The 17,506-nt window shown below is 44.6% G+C and overlaps 2 protein-coding genes across 3 annotated transcripts; one reads left to right on the top strand and one right to left on the bottom strand.

Annotated features, from left to right (window-relative positions):
* Window positions 1–9,434: 9,434 nt before the first annotated feature.
* LOC110503102 (uncharacterized) lies at window positions 9,435–10,501 on the bottom strand. The gene is made up of 3 exons (XM_090217071.1): window positions 10,204–10,501; window positions 9,960–9,996; window positions 9,435–9,864 (listed from the first exon to the last, which is right to left on the bottom strand). The coding sequence occupies exons 1-3, from the start codon at window positions 10,304–10,306 to the stop codon at window positions 9,657–9,659; spliced, it is 348 nt and encodes a 115-aa protein (XP_090073197.1). The 5' UTR covers window positions 10,307–10,501; the 3' UTR covers window positions 9,435–9,656.
* Window positions 10,502–13,924: 3,423 nt separating this feature from the next.
* On the top strand, window positions 13,925–15,819 carry morn2 (MORN repeat containing 2). 2 transcript variants are annotated; one of them, XM_021580750.3, is made up of 7 exons: window positions 13,928–14,151; window positions 14,250–14,282; window positions 14,413–14,463; window positions 14,546–14,652; window positions 14,785–14,921; window positions 15,035–15,150; window positions 15,339–15,819. In XM_021580750.3, exons 1-6 carry the CDS (start codon window positions 14,145–14,147, stop codon window positions 15,135–15,137), a joined length of 438 nt encoding a protein of 145 aa, XP_021436425.1. In that variant the 5' UTR covers window positions 13,928–14,144; the 3' UTR covers window positions 15,138–15,150; window positions 15,339–15,819. The 2 variants fall into 2 exon arrangements, with proteins under 2 accessions (XP_021436424.1, XP_021436425.1); XM_021580749.3 differs by having other exon boundaries at window positions 13,925–14,151; window positions 15,035–15,819.
* Window positions 15,820–17,506: the final 1,687 nt, after the last annotated feature.

Here is a 17,506-nt window from a genome sequence, read left to right on the forward strand (position 1 = left end):
ATTATCCCATCAAAAATGTGTGTGTCTGTCTCTGTCTGATGTGTGTCTAACTACAGCTATCTGTATGGGAACCATCAAAGAGCAAACATTCCCAGAATTGAGCTAGCAGCTGAATCACAGTCTGAACTGCAGCCCCTGCCATGATGTAGCCTGCTAATCCAATACTCACTGGCAGGGATGGTGTATCAAAGGCGCACAGTGACACCTTAATTTTCACATCACATGGATGGAGAATAATAATGTGTTGTGATTCAGCTATACCTACAGTGCCTTGCAAAAGTAATCATCTCCCTTGGCGTTTTTCCTATTTTGTTGCATTACAACCTGTAATTTAAATGGATTTTTAATTTGGATTTCATATAGTTATGCACGCTCAAGTTCAGTTTTTCTTGTCTCATTTCTTATTTGTTACACAAAAAATATTTGCCATCTTCAAAGTTGTAAAATGATACAAACCCACAACCCACAAAAAATCTATTTTAATTCCAGGTTTTAAGGCAACAAAATAGGAAAAATGCCAAGGGGGGTGAATACTTTCACAAGCCACTGTACCAACAGGGGAAAAATGTGTCTGAATCAGTGTTTCAGATACCTACTTAAGAAGTTCTGGCACTGGAATTATGTGACAGAAAAGCGAGTGCCCTTTAGAAAATAAAGTCCGCATAGGAATCTGGTGTGCACTTAGCAGACTCTACATCAGTTTCTTTCATATTGGTTTTTGATACATAGCAGCAAGCTTATTTCAAATAAATTCATACATACAGGACTGCCAACAGTTCCATTATCAAAATATGTCTTCATCAAAATACACAGAGGTTGAAGTCTAGTCTGTGCGGTTTTGAATGGACTGTCAGAGGAAATCATATTGCTGCATCGATCATTAATCAGCACACAGATCTCTTAAAACTGACACTTAAATGGGTGAATAGACAATGTAAAATATGTAATACCATATTATAAATGTGGGTATGTTGAGCCAAAATAACTTTTATCAAACATTTGAATAAAGCAGATGCTGTGTTTTTGAACTATGTTCAAGTGACTTTACATTACCTTGGAAAAAATTATTAATTGTATGTTTTGGTGACAATCATTATTTTAATGCAAATGCTTGCACTTGCGAACAAGTACCTGCACTGGTATCAGTCAGTGGTAAATGAGAGCCACCCCAGAGTTTAGTTCAATAGCTCCATCTGTTGATGGGATGTGTTCATGACAAAACAACCCCCTGGGTATTTTGTTGCCGTAGGCTATCAATTTCACATTCCGTTTCCACTACAAGACCATGGTACTTGCCTACGGAGCAGCAAGAGGAACTGCCCCTCCCTACCAGGCTATGCTCAAACCCAACACCCCAACCCGAGTACTCCATTCTTATAAAAACATTTTAACCGCTTTTTGTCCCCAATTTCGTGGTATCCAATTGGTAGTTACAGTCTTGTCCCATCGCTGCAACTCCCATACCGCCTTGGGAGAGGATAAGGTTGAGAGCTGTGCATCCTCCGAAACACACTGCTTCTTGACACAATGCACATTTAACCCGGTAGCCAGCCGCACCAATGTGTCGGAGGAAACATCGTACACCTGGCGACCGTGTCAGCGTGCAATGCACCCGGCCCGCCACAGGAGTCGCTAGTTCACGATGGGACAAGAACATCCCTGCCGGCCAAACCCTCCCCTAACCCAGACAACACTGGGCCAATTGTGCGCCACCCCATTGGTCTCCCGGTCGCCTGCAACAGAGCCTGGACTTGAACCAGGATCTCTAGTGACACAGCTAGCACTGCGATACAGTGCCTTAGACAACTGCGCCACTCGGGAGGTCCGAGTACTCCATTCTGCCACCTCTGGTCTCTTGGTCCTCCCACCCCTCCTTGCGGGGCAGCTCCCGCTCAGCCCAATCAAAGCTCTTCTCCATCCTGGCACCACAATGATGGAACCACATCCTTAACAGTTCTGCCAACAAGAAATTCTGCTCCCAGACATTGATACAAAGCAACAAAACAACTAGGGCTTTACAATGACGGCGAAGACATAGGAAAATCTTGGGGTTAAATGCATTAAAATCTTCCTAGAATTTGGACGTATATAGTGTTGGACATGCCAACATTCTCCGAAAAAATAAATATCTTATTTGAATGAAAACACACTGCTATTGGAAATTTTAACATAGTTTAGTTAAAGCATCGGTGTATGTGATCTAACTGCTAAATTGAATGTTTGATCAAAATGTATACACATATAATATAATATAACCTGTCCCCCTCCGAACATAACCACGGAGTACACTGACACCATGCTGCAGTCTCTGATGAACACATGGCTCGTCTTCACCTTCTCATGGTACACCATGTAGGGGCTGTCATAGTGGCCCCGGAAACCACCACTTGACCAATAAACAACTAAAACAAAACAAAAAAATAGCTTGTGTGGTTGTTTTGGATTAACTTTTTAGTTACTGTAAAATAGTATTGGTTATGTCTCTGTAGTTTATTCTCACTGTGCGGAAGTTGTAATGTGTAGTTGACGGAGGAGGGGTGTATGTGGACACAGCCATCATTCTTGGTCATGTAGCGCAGCTCGTCTTCATCTTCACTGCGCCTTTACTGGTCTGTTTGAACTTCTCATGAGGAGACCTCACCTAGCACAGGAATCAATGGCTTAGCTAAGGTACATATACTGAGCAAAAATCTAAAACGCAACATGTAAAGTGTTGGTCCCATGTTTCATGAGCTGAAATGAAAGATCCCAGAAATGTTCCATATGCACAAAAAGCTTATTTCTCTCAAATGTTGCGCACAAATTTGTTTACATCCCTGTTAGTGAACATTTCCATTTTGCCAAGATAATCCATCCACCTGACAGGTGTGGCATATTAAGAAGCTGATTAAACAGCATGATCAGTACACAGGTGCACCTTGTGCTGGGGACATTAAAAGGCCACACTAAAATGTGTACTTTTCTCACACAACACAATGCCACAGATGTCTCAAGTTGAGGGAGTGTGTAATTGGCATGCTGACTGCAGGAATGCCCACCTGAGCTGTTGCTAGCTAAAGCTTAATGTTCATTTCTCTACCATAAGCCGCCTTCAACGTAATTTAAAAAATGTGGCAGTACATCCAACCGGCCTTACAACCGCAGACCACTTGTAACCACGCCTGTGGGATCGTCTGAGACCAGCCACCCAAACAGCTGATTTAACTGTGGGTTTGCACAACCGAAGAATTTCTGCACAAACTGTCTGAACCCAGGGTCTTAACCTGACTACAGTTCAGCGTCGTAACAAACTTCAGTGGGAAAATGCTCAACTTCGATGGCCCCTGGCACACTGGGGAAGTGTGTTCTTCACAGATTAATCCCAGTTTCAACTGTACAGGGCAGATGGCCGACAGCATGTATGGTGTCGTGTGGGCAAGCGGTTTGCTGATGTCAACGTTGTGAACAGGGTGCCCCATGGCCTATGCCTGGAAGCTGAAAATGTCTCAGTTCTTCTATGGCCTGCATACTCAGACAAGTCACCAATTGACCATGTTTGGGATGCTCTGGATCAAAGTATACGAAAGCTTGTTCCAGTTCTCACCAATATCCAGCAACTTCACAAAGCCATTGAAAAGGAGTGGGACAACATTCCACAGGCCAATATCAACAGCCTGATCAACTATGCGAAGGAGATGTGTCGCGCTGCATGAGGCAAATGTTGGTCACACCAGATACTGACTGGTTCTCTGATCCATGCCCCTACTTTTTGTTTAAGGTATATGTGACCAACAGATGCATATCTGTATTCCCAGTCATGTGAAATGCATAGATTAGGGCCTAATTTCCTATGAACTGTAACTTTGAAATTGTTGCATGTTGCGTTTATAATTTTTTTCAGTGTACATTATACAAGTACTGAGCTGTTGATCATGCTGGATGGGTAAAGGCTCACCTGAACTAAATTGGGATAAAGGGCAGCACAGAGCAACCTGATGTTGTCAGAGTTGAGGTTGGCCTGTGGAGAGAAAGAGTGAATTAACTTGCATGATTTATGAACAGATTTTATGTGACAATGCAGCATTTAAATGAATCATTTGCAGCTCAGGAACGAGTCGTTCTTTTTGAACTACTCTTTACTGACTCGAGTCACGATTCCTTTTTCTGAGTGACACATTCATTTTAGTTGTTCATTTAACCTGTTGGCTGCAATGAATCCTACAGCAGGATTAATATGCGCTCCCCCGGCTAAGTGGCTCCGGAGACCACCAACTGTCTATCTCGGCAAGCGGTACCAATACACCAAGTCTGGAACTAACAGGACCCTGAACAGCTTCTACCCCCAGGCCACAATACTACTAATCAAATGGCTAACCGGACTACCTGCATTGACCCTTTTTTTGAACTAACCCTCTTACACGGACTCTATTCTATGCACACATACACATATGCGTACTGACACCACACAGGCTGCTGCTACAGCTCAGTCTATTATCTATTTAGTTGTCTAGTCACTTTACCCCTACTGATATGTACATAGTTACCTCGTACCCCTGCACATCAACTCGGTACTGGTGCTCCCTATATAAAGCCATTTCATATTTTACTCGTTATTGTTAGTCACTGTGTACTTATTCCTCGTTTTACTATTTATATATATTTTTTATCTTTAACTCTGCATTATTGGAAAAGGACCCGTAAGTAAGCATTTCACTGTTGGATTTGATTTTACATGTGCGCGCAGGAAAATAGATCATGCTCCAGGCAGATTAGAGAAGACCAATACATGTTTTGATAATTGATGGCATGGTTCAAGAATGAAATTGCAATGAATTTATTATTGAATGTTATCAATGAACACAGCTCTGCAGAACCAAAACATACACAGCCTGCCTCTGCTCAAAAAACGTGAACTTGGGGGCTGCTGCAGTTTGCGAACGATGTTGTGCAGAAGTCAAGCAATGGCATTCTGCCATTGAGTTGTTCACAATCTAGTCCGGTTGCGGCAGCAACTAGACCTTGTTTCAAAGGTATACATGATGTTATTTGTATGCCTAGCAATCACAAATGTACATTGCTTGAAGCACACTTTTACAAGTCTCAGTCACAAATGACAGCTCCAATAAGCCCCTACGGTGAACGAGAGGCTTGAAGAATCCTAATTATTTTGTTTATTATTCATTGTTCGCTGGTAGTGTCCTGCGCGCTATGGGCATTACAGAATCCAATGAACTAAATGAGTCTAAAGATTTGTTTGTTTGACTGAACGAGTTGAAAAGATCCAAGTCAGTAAAAAGAACCGAACTTCCTATCACTAATTTCTATCATGGATATATCTTAGGTACTGTATAATTCTGATTGAAACATATGTGTGTGTGTGTTCTACCTCGCAGCCCCTAGCCTCCAGGACACCCTCAGTCCATGTGGCAGCCATTCTCTCCATCACTCTGGCCCTCCGTCCCTCCTTGACAAAGCCAATGTCAGACAGCAGCTCCGTAAACTGCCTCCTCAGACCTGTTATCTCCTGCAAACCACAAAGCACATCTCAGACTCTTGCAAGTACCGTACAATACAACACTGTAATAATGCCACCTGTCAGGAAAGATGACACAGAACAGTATCTGACCTGTAAGGCCCTGCCAAGCAGGAAGTTCTCTCAGCAGTACTGAAACCAAGCCTGGTTGACGTTCTTGGCTGCACCACACCAGCCGTGTGCAACAGCAACACATTACATTAGACAGTCACATGTCCACAGCAGATCATCTGTATTCTACCCGGTGTTTTAGTTGGTTCTACATCTTGCATTGCCACTCAGAACATGTACATCTGTGTCTCAAGGCAAATGCAATTTTTCATAGCTGGTTCAGGTATCATTTCAGCATTTCTGGCATTAGTGTTATAGTGCTAGTGTATGTTAATATTCGTGACATGGCTAGGGGATAAACAGTAGAGAGAGGTTCAGGTCTGCCCAGTGTGCCCAGCCCCAGTGTGTCAAGTACAGTACCTTGTATCCTTGCAGCAGGACCAGATGGTCACTGTTAGCCAGGGCGTAACTCAGCTTATTCTCATTGGCCTCCTCCCTCTTATCCCAAGGAGACACCTGGCCACAGGAAGAAAACACTGCAGGAGAGGAGAAAAAGAAGAAGATAAAAAAACAGGAGAGTGAAGCTTGTGACCGTCTGTGTGAAAATGGAAAGCCTCACGGAAGTTCACATTTCTACTCATTCCAATTCAACCCAAAGGCTCTGATAGACTGCCATTAGTAAACTCAGGCAAACAGTAGTAAAAAGTGCATTTTGAAGGGGGAAGGCCAGGCTGGCAGCGTCTGTGAGGGCAGGGTCCAGGCAGCGGGAGATGGCACCAAACAGCATGAGTTTGCTAATGCGGACGTCCATGGGCAGACAGGCCAGGTGGGAGTTCAGAGGGGTGAGCTTCTCGTCGGCCGTCAGAGCCCCCAGGTCTTGCAGACATTGCTGGGCCGCGTCCAGACTGCCCATGGCTAGGGGCATCCTCCGAGAGAACAGACTCCAACACCCGCTCCACAAACACACGCAGGGTCTTAATCCTGAGAGAGAGAAGGAAAGTGGGGATAGAGAGAGAGGTGGAGAAAGGGGGCAGTGTTGGGAAATTTCAAAGTGAAAATATGTTTGCATTGGTGACAACATGTCATAAGTATCTACATTGAAAATCCAGGGAAGGTTCAAAGGAATGTCAGTGGTTAAATAGAGAGACAGTGCCTGGTACATGAGTAAATAACACAAATTGGTCACTTAAGAGCACCATAGGCACAGTGCTGTAGTTAGGTGACATTAGAAATGATTTAACTATTATTTAACCAGGTAAGTTGAATGAAAACATATTCTCATGTACAGCAACAACAGGGGATGATTAGGTGGCCATGATGGTATGAGGGCCAGATTGGGAATTTAGACAGGCCACCGGGGTTAACACCCCTACTTTTACAATAACTGGCATGGGTGACCACAAAGAGTCACGATACACGTTTAACATCCCATCCGAAAGACGGCACTCTACACAGAGCAATGTTCCCAATCATTGCCCTGGGGCATTGGGATATTTGTTTAGACCACAGGAAAGAGTGCCTCCTACTGGCCCTCCAACACCACTTCCAGCAGCATCTGATCTCCCATCCAGGACCAAGCCTGCTAAGTTTCAGAAGTCAGCCAGCAGTGGGATGCAGGGTGGTATACTGCTGGCAAAGGATTTTGACGAAGTTGTTTAAGTTGACAATTATTTACTGGAAGACTGGAATTGGTCAGTAGAGCAGTCCTCAGTAGAAAAGGAGCGGACTTTGGTGAGAGCAACAGTCGAATTTTCAGTGTCAATGGTGTATAAAATTCCTTCATTGTGAATCTCGGCCTTCGAGATTAGGCAAATTTTACTCCCGATGTAGGGAGAGTCCTGTAATGGTCTGCTTGCCTGAGGCAGAGCTGCTCCGAGGGGACTCTCTGGATCTCTGGCAGCTCTGTTCAGCCAGCTGGTGTTGGAAGCAGTGGATGGTGAAGAAGTAGAAGCAGACCCCCGAGGCCAAATGGCCTGCTCACCCCCTCCTCTGCAGGGCATTGGCATGGGTCACTCACGACTCCTCCAGGCTCCCCATGCTCTTAGAAGCGTTGTAACGGAGGGGAAAGACAGCGAAATAACACTCACATGCCGTCTAGCTCAGTGTGTATTATAAGCAGCCAAATATCCACTGCTATCAATGAATTGGTTTACTCCTTATAACAGGTTAGTATAGAAAATATATGAGTTGTACACATTAACATAGTTTGCACTTATCGAATGTGCTCTCATCAAAACTTGACAGTTATGGAAACCAGTTGAGAGTATTGAAACACGGCCCCTGTCTGCAGACACATCCGAGGGTTTAGAGGTCAGAGGTTACAGTACCTTTTCTCCTTTATCTTCCCCGAGTCGACCACATAGACCAGGTCATTGATAGTGAAGGAGGTCTCTGCGAAGTTGGTGGTGATGATGATCTTAGTGACCAGCTGAACACAGCCTGCTGCTCCTCGTTAAACAGGGGCGAGTGATGCAGGGGTTTAAGCATCACTACAAACCCGGGTTCGATCCCAGGCTGTGTCACAGCCGGCCGTGACCGGGAGACCCATGAGGCAGCGCACAATTGGCCCAGCGTCGTCCGGGTTAGAGGAGGGTTTGACTGACAGGGATTTCCTTGTCCGCTCAAGCTCTAGTGACTCCTTGCGGCGGGCCGTGCGCCTGCAAACTGACTTCGGTCGCCAGCTGGACGGTCATTCCACCGACACATTGGTTATAATCTCCACCCGGCACAGCCAGAAGAGGACTGGCCACCCCACATAGCCTGGTTCCTCTCTAGGTTTCTTCCTAGGTTTTGGCCTTTCTAGGGAGTTTTTCCTAGCCACCGTGCTTCTACACCTGCATTGCTTGCTGTTTGGGGTTTTAGGCTGGGTTTCTGTACAGCACTTTGAGATATCAGCTGATGTACGAAGGGCTATATAAATAAATTTGATTTGATTTGATTCAGCTGGTTTCTGGGTTAAGTGAGCAGTGTGTCAAGAAGCAGTGCGGCTTGGCAGTGACGTGTTTCGGAGGACGCATGACTCTCGACCTTCACCTCTCCCGAGTCCATAGGGGAGTTGCAGCGATGGGACAAGACTAACTAGTAATTGGATATCATGAAATTGGGGAGTAGAAGTACAAAAAAAATACTAAAATAAATAAATACAAAAAAATGTAAAGAAAAGAAAAAGACAGTGATGAGTAGAGCTGGTACATCACACACCTGACACACAATCACACGTACTTTACTACACACACACAACTATATCCACAACAAACATAACCCATCTACAGCTGTACCAGAACACACACACCTGTATAAAAACTCAACCCATCACAACCACATATTTATGCAAAACTCTACAACTCATAATTCTAGCAATCCTGCAAATTCATCCAGTACAGTGCTCCCTGTATTTCCCTACCTGGCTCTGTTCCGGTTGTTGAACATCCTGTTGGTCTGGAGCTGCTCATAGAGCGTCTTAATCTCAGCCAGGCCCAGCAGCACCTGGACAGGGAAGGAGACATGGTCGATACTGGAGATTTCCAGTGTTAATACACGGATACAGCATAACTTTGGGCGGCAGGGTAGCCTAGTGGTTAGAGCGTTGGACTAGTAACCGGAAGGTTGTGAGTTCAAACCCCCGAGCTGACAAGGTACAAATCTGTCGTTCTGCCCCTGAACAGGCAGTTAACCCACTGTTCCCAGGCCGTCATTGAAAATAAGAATTTGTTCTTAACTGACTTGCCTGGTTAAATAAAGGTGTAAAAAAAAAAAAAAAAAAAAAAAAAAAACCTTCATGTAAAGTGTTACCTAAAAGGAAATCAAGAAACTAAACGTTCACTGTGTGACTATCCATCTGCCATTCCATCTGTCTGTAGTGCTCTCTCACCTGGAGGGTAGCTATTGTCCCCATCCACCATATACTCCAGGTCCAGATCTTATCCAATCAGAGCTGGTCTTCAGCACAGACGTCTTGGTGTCTTTAAACCAACAAAAACATCCTGATTAACATTCTCAGGGTAGTAGTGGACTACAGGGAATAGGGTGCCATTTCAGACGATGACACAGTGTGGAGTATTTAGCTGAGGGGACAGGGAGATCAACAAAAGCCTCACCTTTGATTTGATTTGTATTGGAATAGTGAGTTCCTGCAGGCTGAGCTGCTGGTCGGGGATGGAGTCTTTAATGAAGTCTTTCTTTTGAAGGTTCCTGATGGATCACATGTTGTCTCCCAGCTAGTCCACAGGGTCTTTGGCCCCGCCTCTGTCCCTCCTGCTGCCCAATGAGGACTTGTCACCCCCCCTGAGTGCATTAACGGACTGAGAGAGTATAGGTGACTTACACCTGAAGAACAGAAACAATACCTTGTGGGGTTTATGGTACAATATTTTAGGGTTGGGAGTGTGATATTTACCGGGTTTTGAAAAACTGGTAGACAGGGAAAGTGTGTCCTGGAAAACACAAGAGATGCAACACAAAACACTCATGATGTAACTGCTGACTCGTCTAACTATTCTGTTATATCCACTGTTATCCACTTTGCCCTACATACACCAAGAGGCTTGAAGGATGTGGATGGTGTGTGGTGGGGTAGATAGTGTGTATCAGTACCTGGTATGTAGATGGTGTGTGCTGGGGTAGATAGTGTGCATCAGTACCTGGTATGTGATTGGTGTTGCAGTTGTTGTAGTACAGGGAGAGGCGGTCAGCTTTCAGGGTGGCACTCATCAGGATGAACTTCAGTTCTGGGCTCTGGACCATCAGATCCTTCTCCACCAGCAGGAGGAAGTCACTGAGGGAGAGAGAGAGAGAAAATCAGGATGAGACAACTGGCACAATAGTGAGTAAGTTTATATGCTGTTGGCTTACGAGGGGCACCTCATCCACTATGATACGAGAGATCCCTGTGAGGTCTGCGTCCCCCCCAGCTGCACTCCTGTGGTGCAAAACAGCAGCCTGGTAGAGGGAGGAAGGAAGGAAGGAAGGGGGAGGCATAGAGAGAGAGAGAGAGAGAGAGTGTGAGAGAGAGAGAGTACAAGCTTAATTGAAGTTCAACAACAGCTTTAACTAGAATGTAAGGTTATGCATGTGAGCGTGTGTACAACATTGAGTTCCAACTGACCCCGATGGTCTCCAGACGGATCTGGTAGCCCCTGAGTTACCGAGGTGTTCTGTACCGCTCCTGTGCCACCCGGTCGGCCACAGAGATGGCAAAGATACGGCAGGGCTGGGTGCAGATGATGTTAGCCACCTGGTCGGCAGGCCCACTCAGAGACGCATCCAAAGTGAACTAACGGATCTGGGTGGTCTTACCACACCTGTAGAAGACCATGACAAAGACATCAGATCTTAACACCAAGTTATTATCAAACATAGAACACTGCAGCATGCAACAAATCTAATACAGATTAATACATTTCACATCAGCAGGTCCTTCTCATTCCAGTCAGCCAGCTTGAGTCTCTGCTGCACCATGGAGGTGAAATGCCTGGATGACTGGCAGACAGAGGAACAGTAACAGGGGATTAGGTGGAGCAAACAGACATTCCAATATCATCACTAGGGACATGACCACTTATGATTTTAGCTGTAAGATTTACAGGCATGACTAGTATTGGACAGGACTGATAAATCGCAATTCCCCCATAACACCAATAGATGGCGCTAAATAGCATGACAGGCTGTTTACATTTCTCTCTTGTTCTGTAGTCAGCTTTAGTGTTGTACTGTTGTCAGCCTTAGTGTTTTTTCGGGTCGACTAAGTCTCTCAGCTGCATGGGAAAATGTGTCGAATTGCAGGAAATTGACTTAAAACGACAAAAATGTCTCTCAGCTACATGGAGAAATTATATTAATTACAGAAAATTGGCCCTGCTACGCCCCCACCACCTAAACTTTTTACCCCTTTTTCTCCCCAATTGGTAGTTCGTCTTGTCCCATTGCTGCAACTCCCATACGGACACGGGAGAGGTGAAGGTCGAGAGCCATGCGTCCTCCAAAACATGACCCTGCCAAAATGCACTGCTTCTTGACACACTGCTTGCTTAACTCGGAAGCCACCCGCACCAATGTGTCGGAGGAAACATTGTCCAACAGGCGACCATATCAGCGTGCATGCGCCCAGCCCACCACAGGAGTCGCTAGAGTGCGATGAGACAAGGACATCCCGGCCAGCCAAACCCTCCACTAACTCGGATGACGCTGGGCGAATTGTGCGTCGCCTCATATGTCTCCGTCGCGGCCTGCTGCGACACAGCCCGGGTTCGAACCCAGATCTGTAGTGATTCCTCTGCAGTGCCTTAGACCGCTGCGCCACTCGGGAGGCCCTAAGACCCTTTTTGATCCAGAAAAAACCCTGGTAGTAACAGCCCAGAATGAAGTACACTCTCTACTCTACCTGTTTTCTCCTGAATTCTCGACACAGTTTGGTGTTCTCTTGCTGATGGCCCTCTGTCTTCTCTTCATGCCTTTTCACCATCTTTTTCCTCCGGTTGACATACAGTGCCTTTGGAAAGTATTTAGACCCCTTGACTCTTTCCACATTTTGTTACGTTACAGCCATATTCTAAAATGGATAAAAATTCTCAGCAATCTACATACAATACCCCATAATGACAAAGCGAAAACAGGTTTTTAGACATTTTTGCTAATTTATAAAAACATAAAATAACAGAAATACCTTATTTACATAAGTATTCAGACCCTTTGCTACTCGAAAGTGAGCTCAGGTGCATCCTGTTTCCATTGATTATCCTTGAGATGTTTCTACAACTTGATTGGAGTCCACCTGTGGTAAATTCAATTGATTGGACATGAGTTGGAAAGTCACACACCTGTCTATTTAAGGTGCTCCAGCTCATACTCTGTAAAGCTGAATTCAGGCTGGCTCGCACTGGGTCTTGGGGGGCCCGAGGCGTTCCCCTTGGTGGGCATCTGGTGCTTATACTTGCACTTGGTTCCAAATCTGCAGCCGGCAGATGTCCCGAAAGTGAACGGGGGCCGCCGGTGATAGTGCAGGAGGCCTGGGTCCAGAGTGATGGTCCACATACTGTTGGCAATACGCTCGGTGAAGCGGTTGCCGTAGATGGCGGTGAGGGCCAGAGACTCCTGCTGATACCTGCAGAACTTTCCTATGGCAAACAGTCCTATGACTGGCTTGGGTGTGGGCCACCGTTCGTCCTCTGAGTCAGGATCATAGACAGGCTCATTAGGTTCCAGAACTGCACTTCCTCCTGGTAATCCAGCTAGTCATACTCTTCCTCTTAATCATACTCCTCTGCTTCTTCACTGAGAAAGAACAGGTGGGTTAAGATTATGTGATGTTATTAGTCTGTTCCAGTCAAAAAGGTGAGTGACACCTGATACATCACAGTGCAACTACACAAACCTCTGCAGAGAAGAAAACAACAACCCCTGAATACCAACACATTTTCCAATTCTTCCAATATTATACAGAGAACCCAGTATTCTGAAGGCACTCCAGTATACAGGCTCTCTTTCTATGTTATGAGAACACTCACTCATAAGGCTCGTTGTCATAGTCCTAGGTCTGCAGCTCTCTCAACAGCTCCTTCACCTGCTCCTGGTTCTGCCAGTGCCCCTTCCGACTCTGCTAATCCAGGCCTGCACCACCGCTGCCCCCGCCACCCCCTCCCATTCCTCTGCCTGTGGTGAGAGAAAGAGAATTTGTTTATTATTCAGGTTTATTCCACAGTTCAAAGGATAAGAGCTAATATCTAACTCATTATCTTAGGAGGAGTGCAGTATTAAACCTGATTGACTATTCAATAGCACAACGCATTGCCAGCCAACTATGTTATGTGGATTATGCGTCAGACATACTACTTGCATTACTGTAGCACTAGGTTCTTTTGCAGTTGCTCATTTCACTTCCTAATCTGGATTTCAGTTTTCAGTTCAGATGACACATACAGTAGAGCAGGTGTACATCATTTTTGCAAGGCACGGTGTCGGTGCCTTGAAAGTAGTAGGAACCGGCTAGCTAAAATTTTACTTTATGGCTGACGAGGCACACGTTTACATCGTGTTTAGTTCATAACACTTCTTGGGTTGTCGGCAAACTAGATAATTGACCAGAATGATCACTCAACAGTGCATTGTCACAGTCAGCTAGGACGGAGGATTGCTAGCCATTAGCCATAAAATAGATATCAGTAGGTCGGTAGGCACATTGTTTCTTTCTGTATGGGCAAGAGGACAATTAGTCAATTATTTTGCTATTCAAAAAACAATTTACTATCGAGAAAAATAATGCATAAGAGAAACGGATAGCAGGTTATTTATCCAGAGACCAAGACGATTTCCAACTTCACCGTCTTTCTCATTGGTTAATCAATCAGAGGTCAAAGTTTATTTTCCGGGAAAGGCTGTGTAGAGTTACCATGGTAATATAAAGTTTAGGAAATGCATCGCAACAACATCAGCTAGACCAGCACGAAAAAATTGAATAAGATATAGCCATAGTCATGTTTGAACTAGCAACAAATCCGAAATGTATTGCCTAGCTTGACAGCCAGCTAAAGTTAGCTAAAAGCTCTAACTATATTGAGTAAATTCAATTTGACGAAGCATTACTAAAATGTCAGGTGAGTAACGTTAGCCAGTTACCGTACTGTATAGCCAGCATAATACAGAAATAGCATAGCTACAACATAATGTCATTATTAAAGTGTTTTTCCTGCAGAGAAGAAAAAGGGAAAGGTCACAGAAAGCAAAGGTAGGCAGAGACCAGACTTGGACATCTCAAGATATCTGCTTTTTTTGGTGTGTAAATATTGTATGTTTGTGCTTAAGGCTAACTATTAGCCTATGTCGCAGTCTTAAACTCCACTCACATTTATTTTCAGAGGAAGGGAATTTGCAAGTATCCTACATTTTCCCAAATGGTGACAGATATGGTAAGTGCTCATATTGACACAGTAACATTAAATGAATGATTATAACTGTTATAACGAGCTGCATTACTGTGGTCATCACCAGAAGGAGAGTGCTGCGGGTCCACAGAGGGAGGCGTGGTGAGGCGTGGTATGGGCAAACACACCTCAGCCAGTGGTGTCACCTACACTGGAGAGTGGCATGATGACAAGGTATGTGTGTGCGAGTGCATGGTCGGGTGTAGGCCTATGTTAGGACAGAATTGATAGGGATTGGTATTTGGATTAGCGGGTCATAGTTTTTGTGATGTCTGCTGTGAGTGACCAGTGCTCCCTCTATTCCAGATGAATGGCAGAGGGACTCTGGAGCATCCCTCTGGGGCCCTGTATGAAGGGGACTTCAAAGACAACATGTATCACGGCACAGGGACATACAGCTTCTCTGACGGGACCAAATACTGCGGCAGCTTCAGCAAGAACAGGTGAACCCATTACTTTAGCGTGTTAACATTTTCCTATCGTATTTTGATATGCTAGTGAATAATAGGTTAGGCCGATGGCTAGTGAATGATGGCTCTATTGTGTTTTTTTATAGGTTGGAGGGTGACGGGGAGTTCACTGACTCTCAGGGACTTGTTTGGATTGGAAGCTTCCACAACAAGGCAGCTCCTGGATTGAAACTTAAACTCAGCATGTAACCCATGACATAATGTGAGATAACATAACTCTAATTTCTCTTAACTTTATGAACATTTATTGAATATAATATACATTTATTCAAAATAATAAAATTAGACTCCAGTAAGAGATTTTAAAGGCACCAAATGAAATGAAACACACAATGTCCTTGTTCTTCCCATAACACTCCTGCAGTGACACCTGGTCTCTTTTACTTGTAGGAAAGACTTTAGTAGTCAGCGTATGACAGTGTGGTGAACACACCTCATGGCACCGTGCAATGAATGAGTCATTGCTTTGAGTCACACAGCCAAGAGTCCTCTTTGGAGGTGCTGAAACACAGTCTGTGTGTGTGTGTGGCTGTGTAAGCCTCAGTTAACCAACAGTGTTAGGCTAAAACTATTTCTACTACAGTTTATTTGGAATCTTTTAACTCTTCATAAACAGCGTACAAATCTAGATCGGTGGAGGAATCCATCAATGTTCTGTTTCTTGAACGCCAACAAGAATGTCTCTTTACTCACACTGATGTCACTATAATGTGTGTGTGGTATAATTTATACAGTTATTTTGCTTAATGTGTGCATCTGGTGTTAACTTTGTTCAACAAATTCCGTTATGTGATGAATTCCTCAATAAGATGTGTGGTGGTTATGTCCATAAGTGTCTTCAATAAATCATCAAATATCTGCTGAGAGCATAGAACTGTTTCCTTTTCTTTCGTAGTTGCGTATTTTGAGTAATGTCTTTTACATTTAACTTTTTTTTTACCCCTCTGACTAAACAAGCAGAGGTCAGAGCATCGCCTGGCCTTGTCCATTTGTCGTTCACAGATGTTGGTCCTTCCCCCTCCAACCCGACTCTTTTCTCTGTATATATCAATGATGTTTCTCATGCTGCGGGCGATTCCCTGATCCACCTCTACGCAGACGACACCATTCTATATACTTCCGGCCCGTCCTTGGACACTGTGCTATCTAACCTCCAAACGAGCTTCAATGCCATACAGCACTCCTTCCGTGGCCTCCAACTGCTCTTAAACGCTAGTAAAACCAAATGCATGCTTTTCAACCGTTCGCTGCCTGCACCCGCACGCCTGACCAGCATCACCACCCTGGATGGTTCCGACCTTGAATATGTGGACATCTATAAGTACCTAGGTGTCTGGCTAGACTCTAAACTCTCCTTCCAGACCCATATCAAACATCTCCAATCGAAAATCAAATCAAGAGTCGGCTTTCTATTCCGCAACAAAGCCTCCTTCACTCACGCCGCCAAACTTACCCTAGTAAAACTGACTATCCTACCGATCCTCGACTTCGGCGACGTCATCTACAAAATTGCTTCCAACACTCTACTCAGCAAACTGGATGCAGCTTATCACAGTGCCATCCGTTTTGTCACCAAAGCACCTTATACCACCCACCACTGCGACTTGTATGCTCTAGTCGGCTGGCCCTCGCTACATATTCGTCGCCAGACCCACTGGCTCCAGGTCATCTACAAGTCCATGCTAGGTAAAGCTCCGCCTTATCTCAGTTCACTGGTTACGATGGCAACACCCATCCGTAGCACGCGCTCCAGCAGGTGTATCTCACTGATCATCCCTAAAGCCAACACCTCATTTGGCCGCCTTTCGTTCCAGTTCTCTGCTGCCTGTGACTGGAACGAATTGCAAAAATCGCTGAAGTTGGAGACTTTTATCTCCCTCACCAACTTCAAACATCTGCTATCCGAGCAGCTAACCGATCGCTGCAGCTGTACATAGTCTATTGGTAAATAGCCCACCCATTTTCACCTACCTCATCCCCATACTGTTTTTATTTATTTATTTTTATTTTTCTGCTCTTTTGCACACCAATCTCTACCTGTACATAACCATCTGATCATTTATCACTCCAGTGTTAATCTGCATAATTGTAATTATTTGCCTACCTTCTCATGCCTTTTGCACACAATGTATATATAGACTCCCCTTTTTTCTACTGTGTTATTGACTTGTTAATTGTTTACTCCATGTGTAACTCTGTGTTGTCTGTTCACACTGCTATGCCTTATCTTGGCCAGGTCGCAGTTGCAAATGAGAACTTGTTCTCAACTAGCCTACCTGGTTAAATAAAGGTGAAATAAAAAAAAAATAAAAATAAAAATAAAAAAAATAAAATAAAAAAAAACCCAAAGCTAGCCTAGAGTGCTGGGGGTGGTTTGTATGGTGGGAGGTAGCATGGCGCATGTACTGCATCACCCAACCAGCGTATCAGATCGGTGGAGAATATTCCCATACGCTTATTAGGGTAGTACAGCACTCCACAAACACACAAAGAATCAGAACATTGTTCACAGGAAGGCCTTGATTTGTGGGAATAGTATGCTCTTCATTGAAACACAC

Source organism: Oncorhynchus mykiss, chromosome 23 (assembly GCF_057628025.1).
Source record: "Oncorhynchus mykiss isolate SJ-2025 chromosome 23, ASM5762802v1, whole genome shotgun sequence".
In the NCBI taxonomy this organism is placed as follows: domain Eukaryota; kingdom Metazoa; phylum Chordata; class Actinopteri; order Salmoniformes; family Salmonidae; genus Oncorhynchus; species Oncorhynchus mykiss.

Coding starts and splice junctions, on each gene's coding strand:
- morn2 (XM_021580749.3), top strand. Junction 14,464..14,545: donor CCCAAATGGTGACAGATATG/GTAAGTGCTCAT, acceptor GGTCATCACCAG/AAGGAGAGTGCTGCGGGTCC. Junction 14,922..15,034: donor GGCAGCTTCAGCAAGAACAG/GTGAACCCATTA, acceptor GTTTTTTTATAG/GTTGGAGGGTGACGGGGAGT.
- LOC110503102 (XM_090217071.1), bottom strand. CDS start 10,306: ATGGTCCAGAGCCCAGAACTGAAGTTCATCCTGATGAGTGCCACCCTG. Junction 9,997..10,203: donor CAACACCAATCACATACCAG/GTACTGATGCAC, acceptor TGTGTTTTCCAG/GACACACTTTCCCTGTCTAC. Junction 9,865..9,959: donor TACCAGTTTTTCAAAACCCG/GTAAATATCACA, acceptor ATACTCTCTCAG/TCCGTTAATGCACTCAGGGG.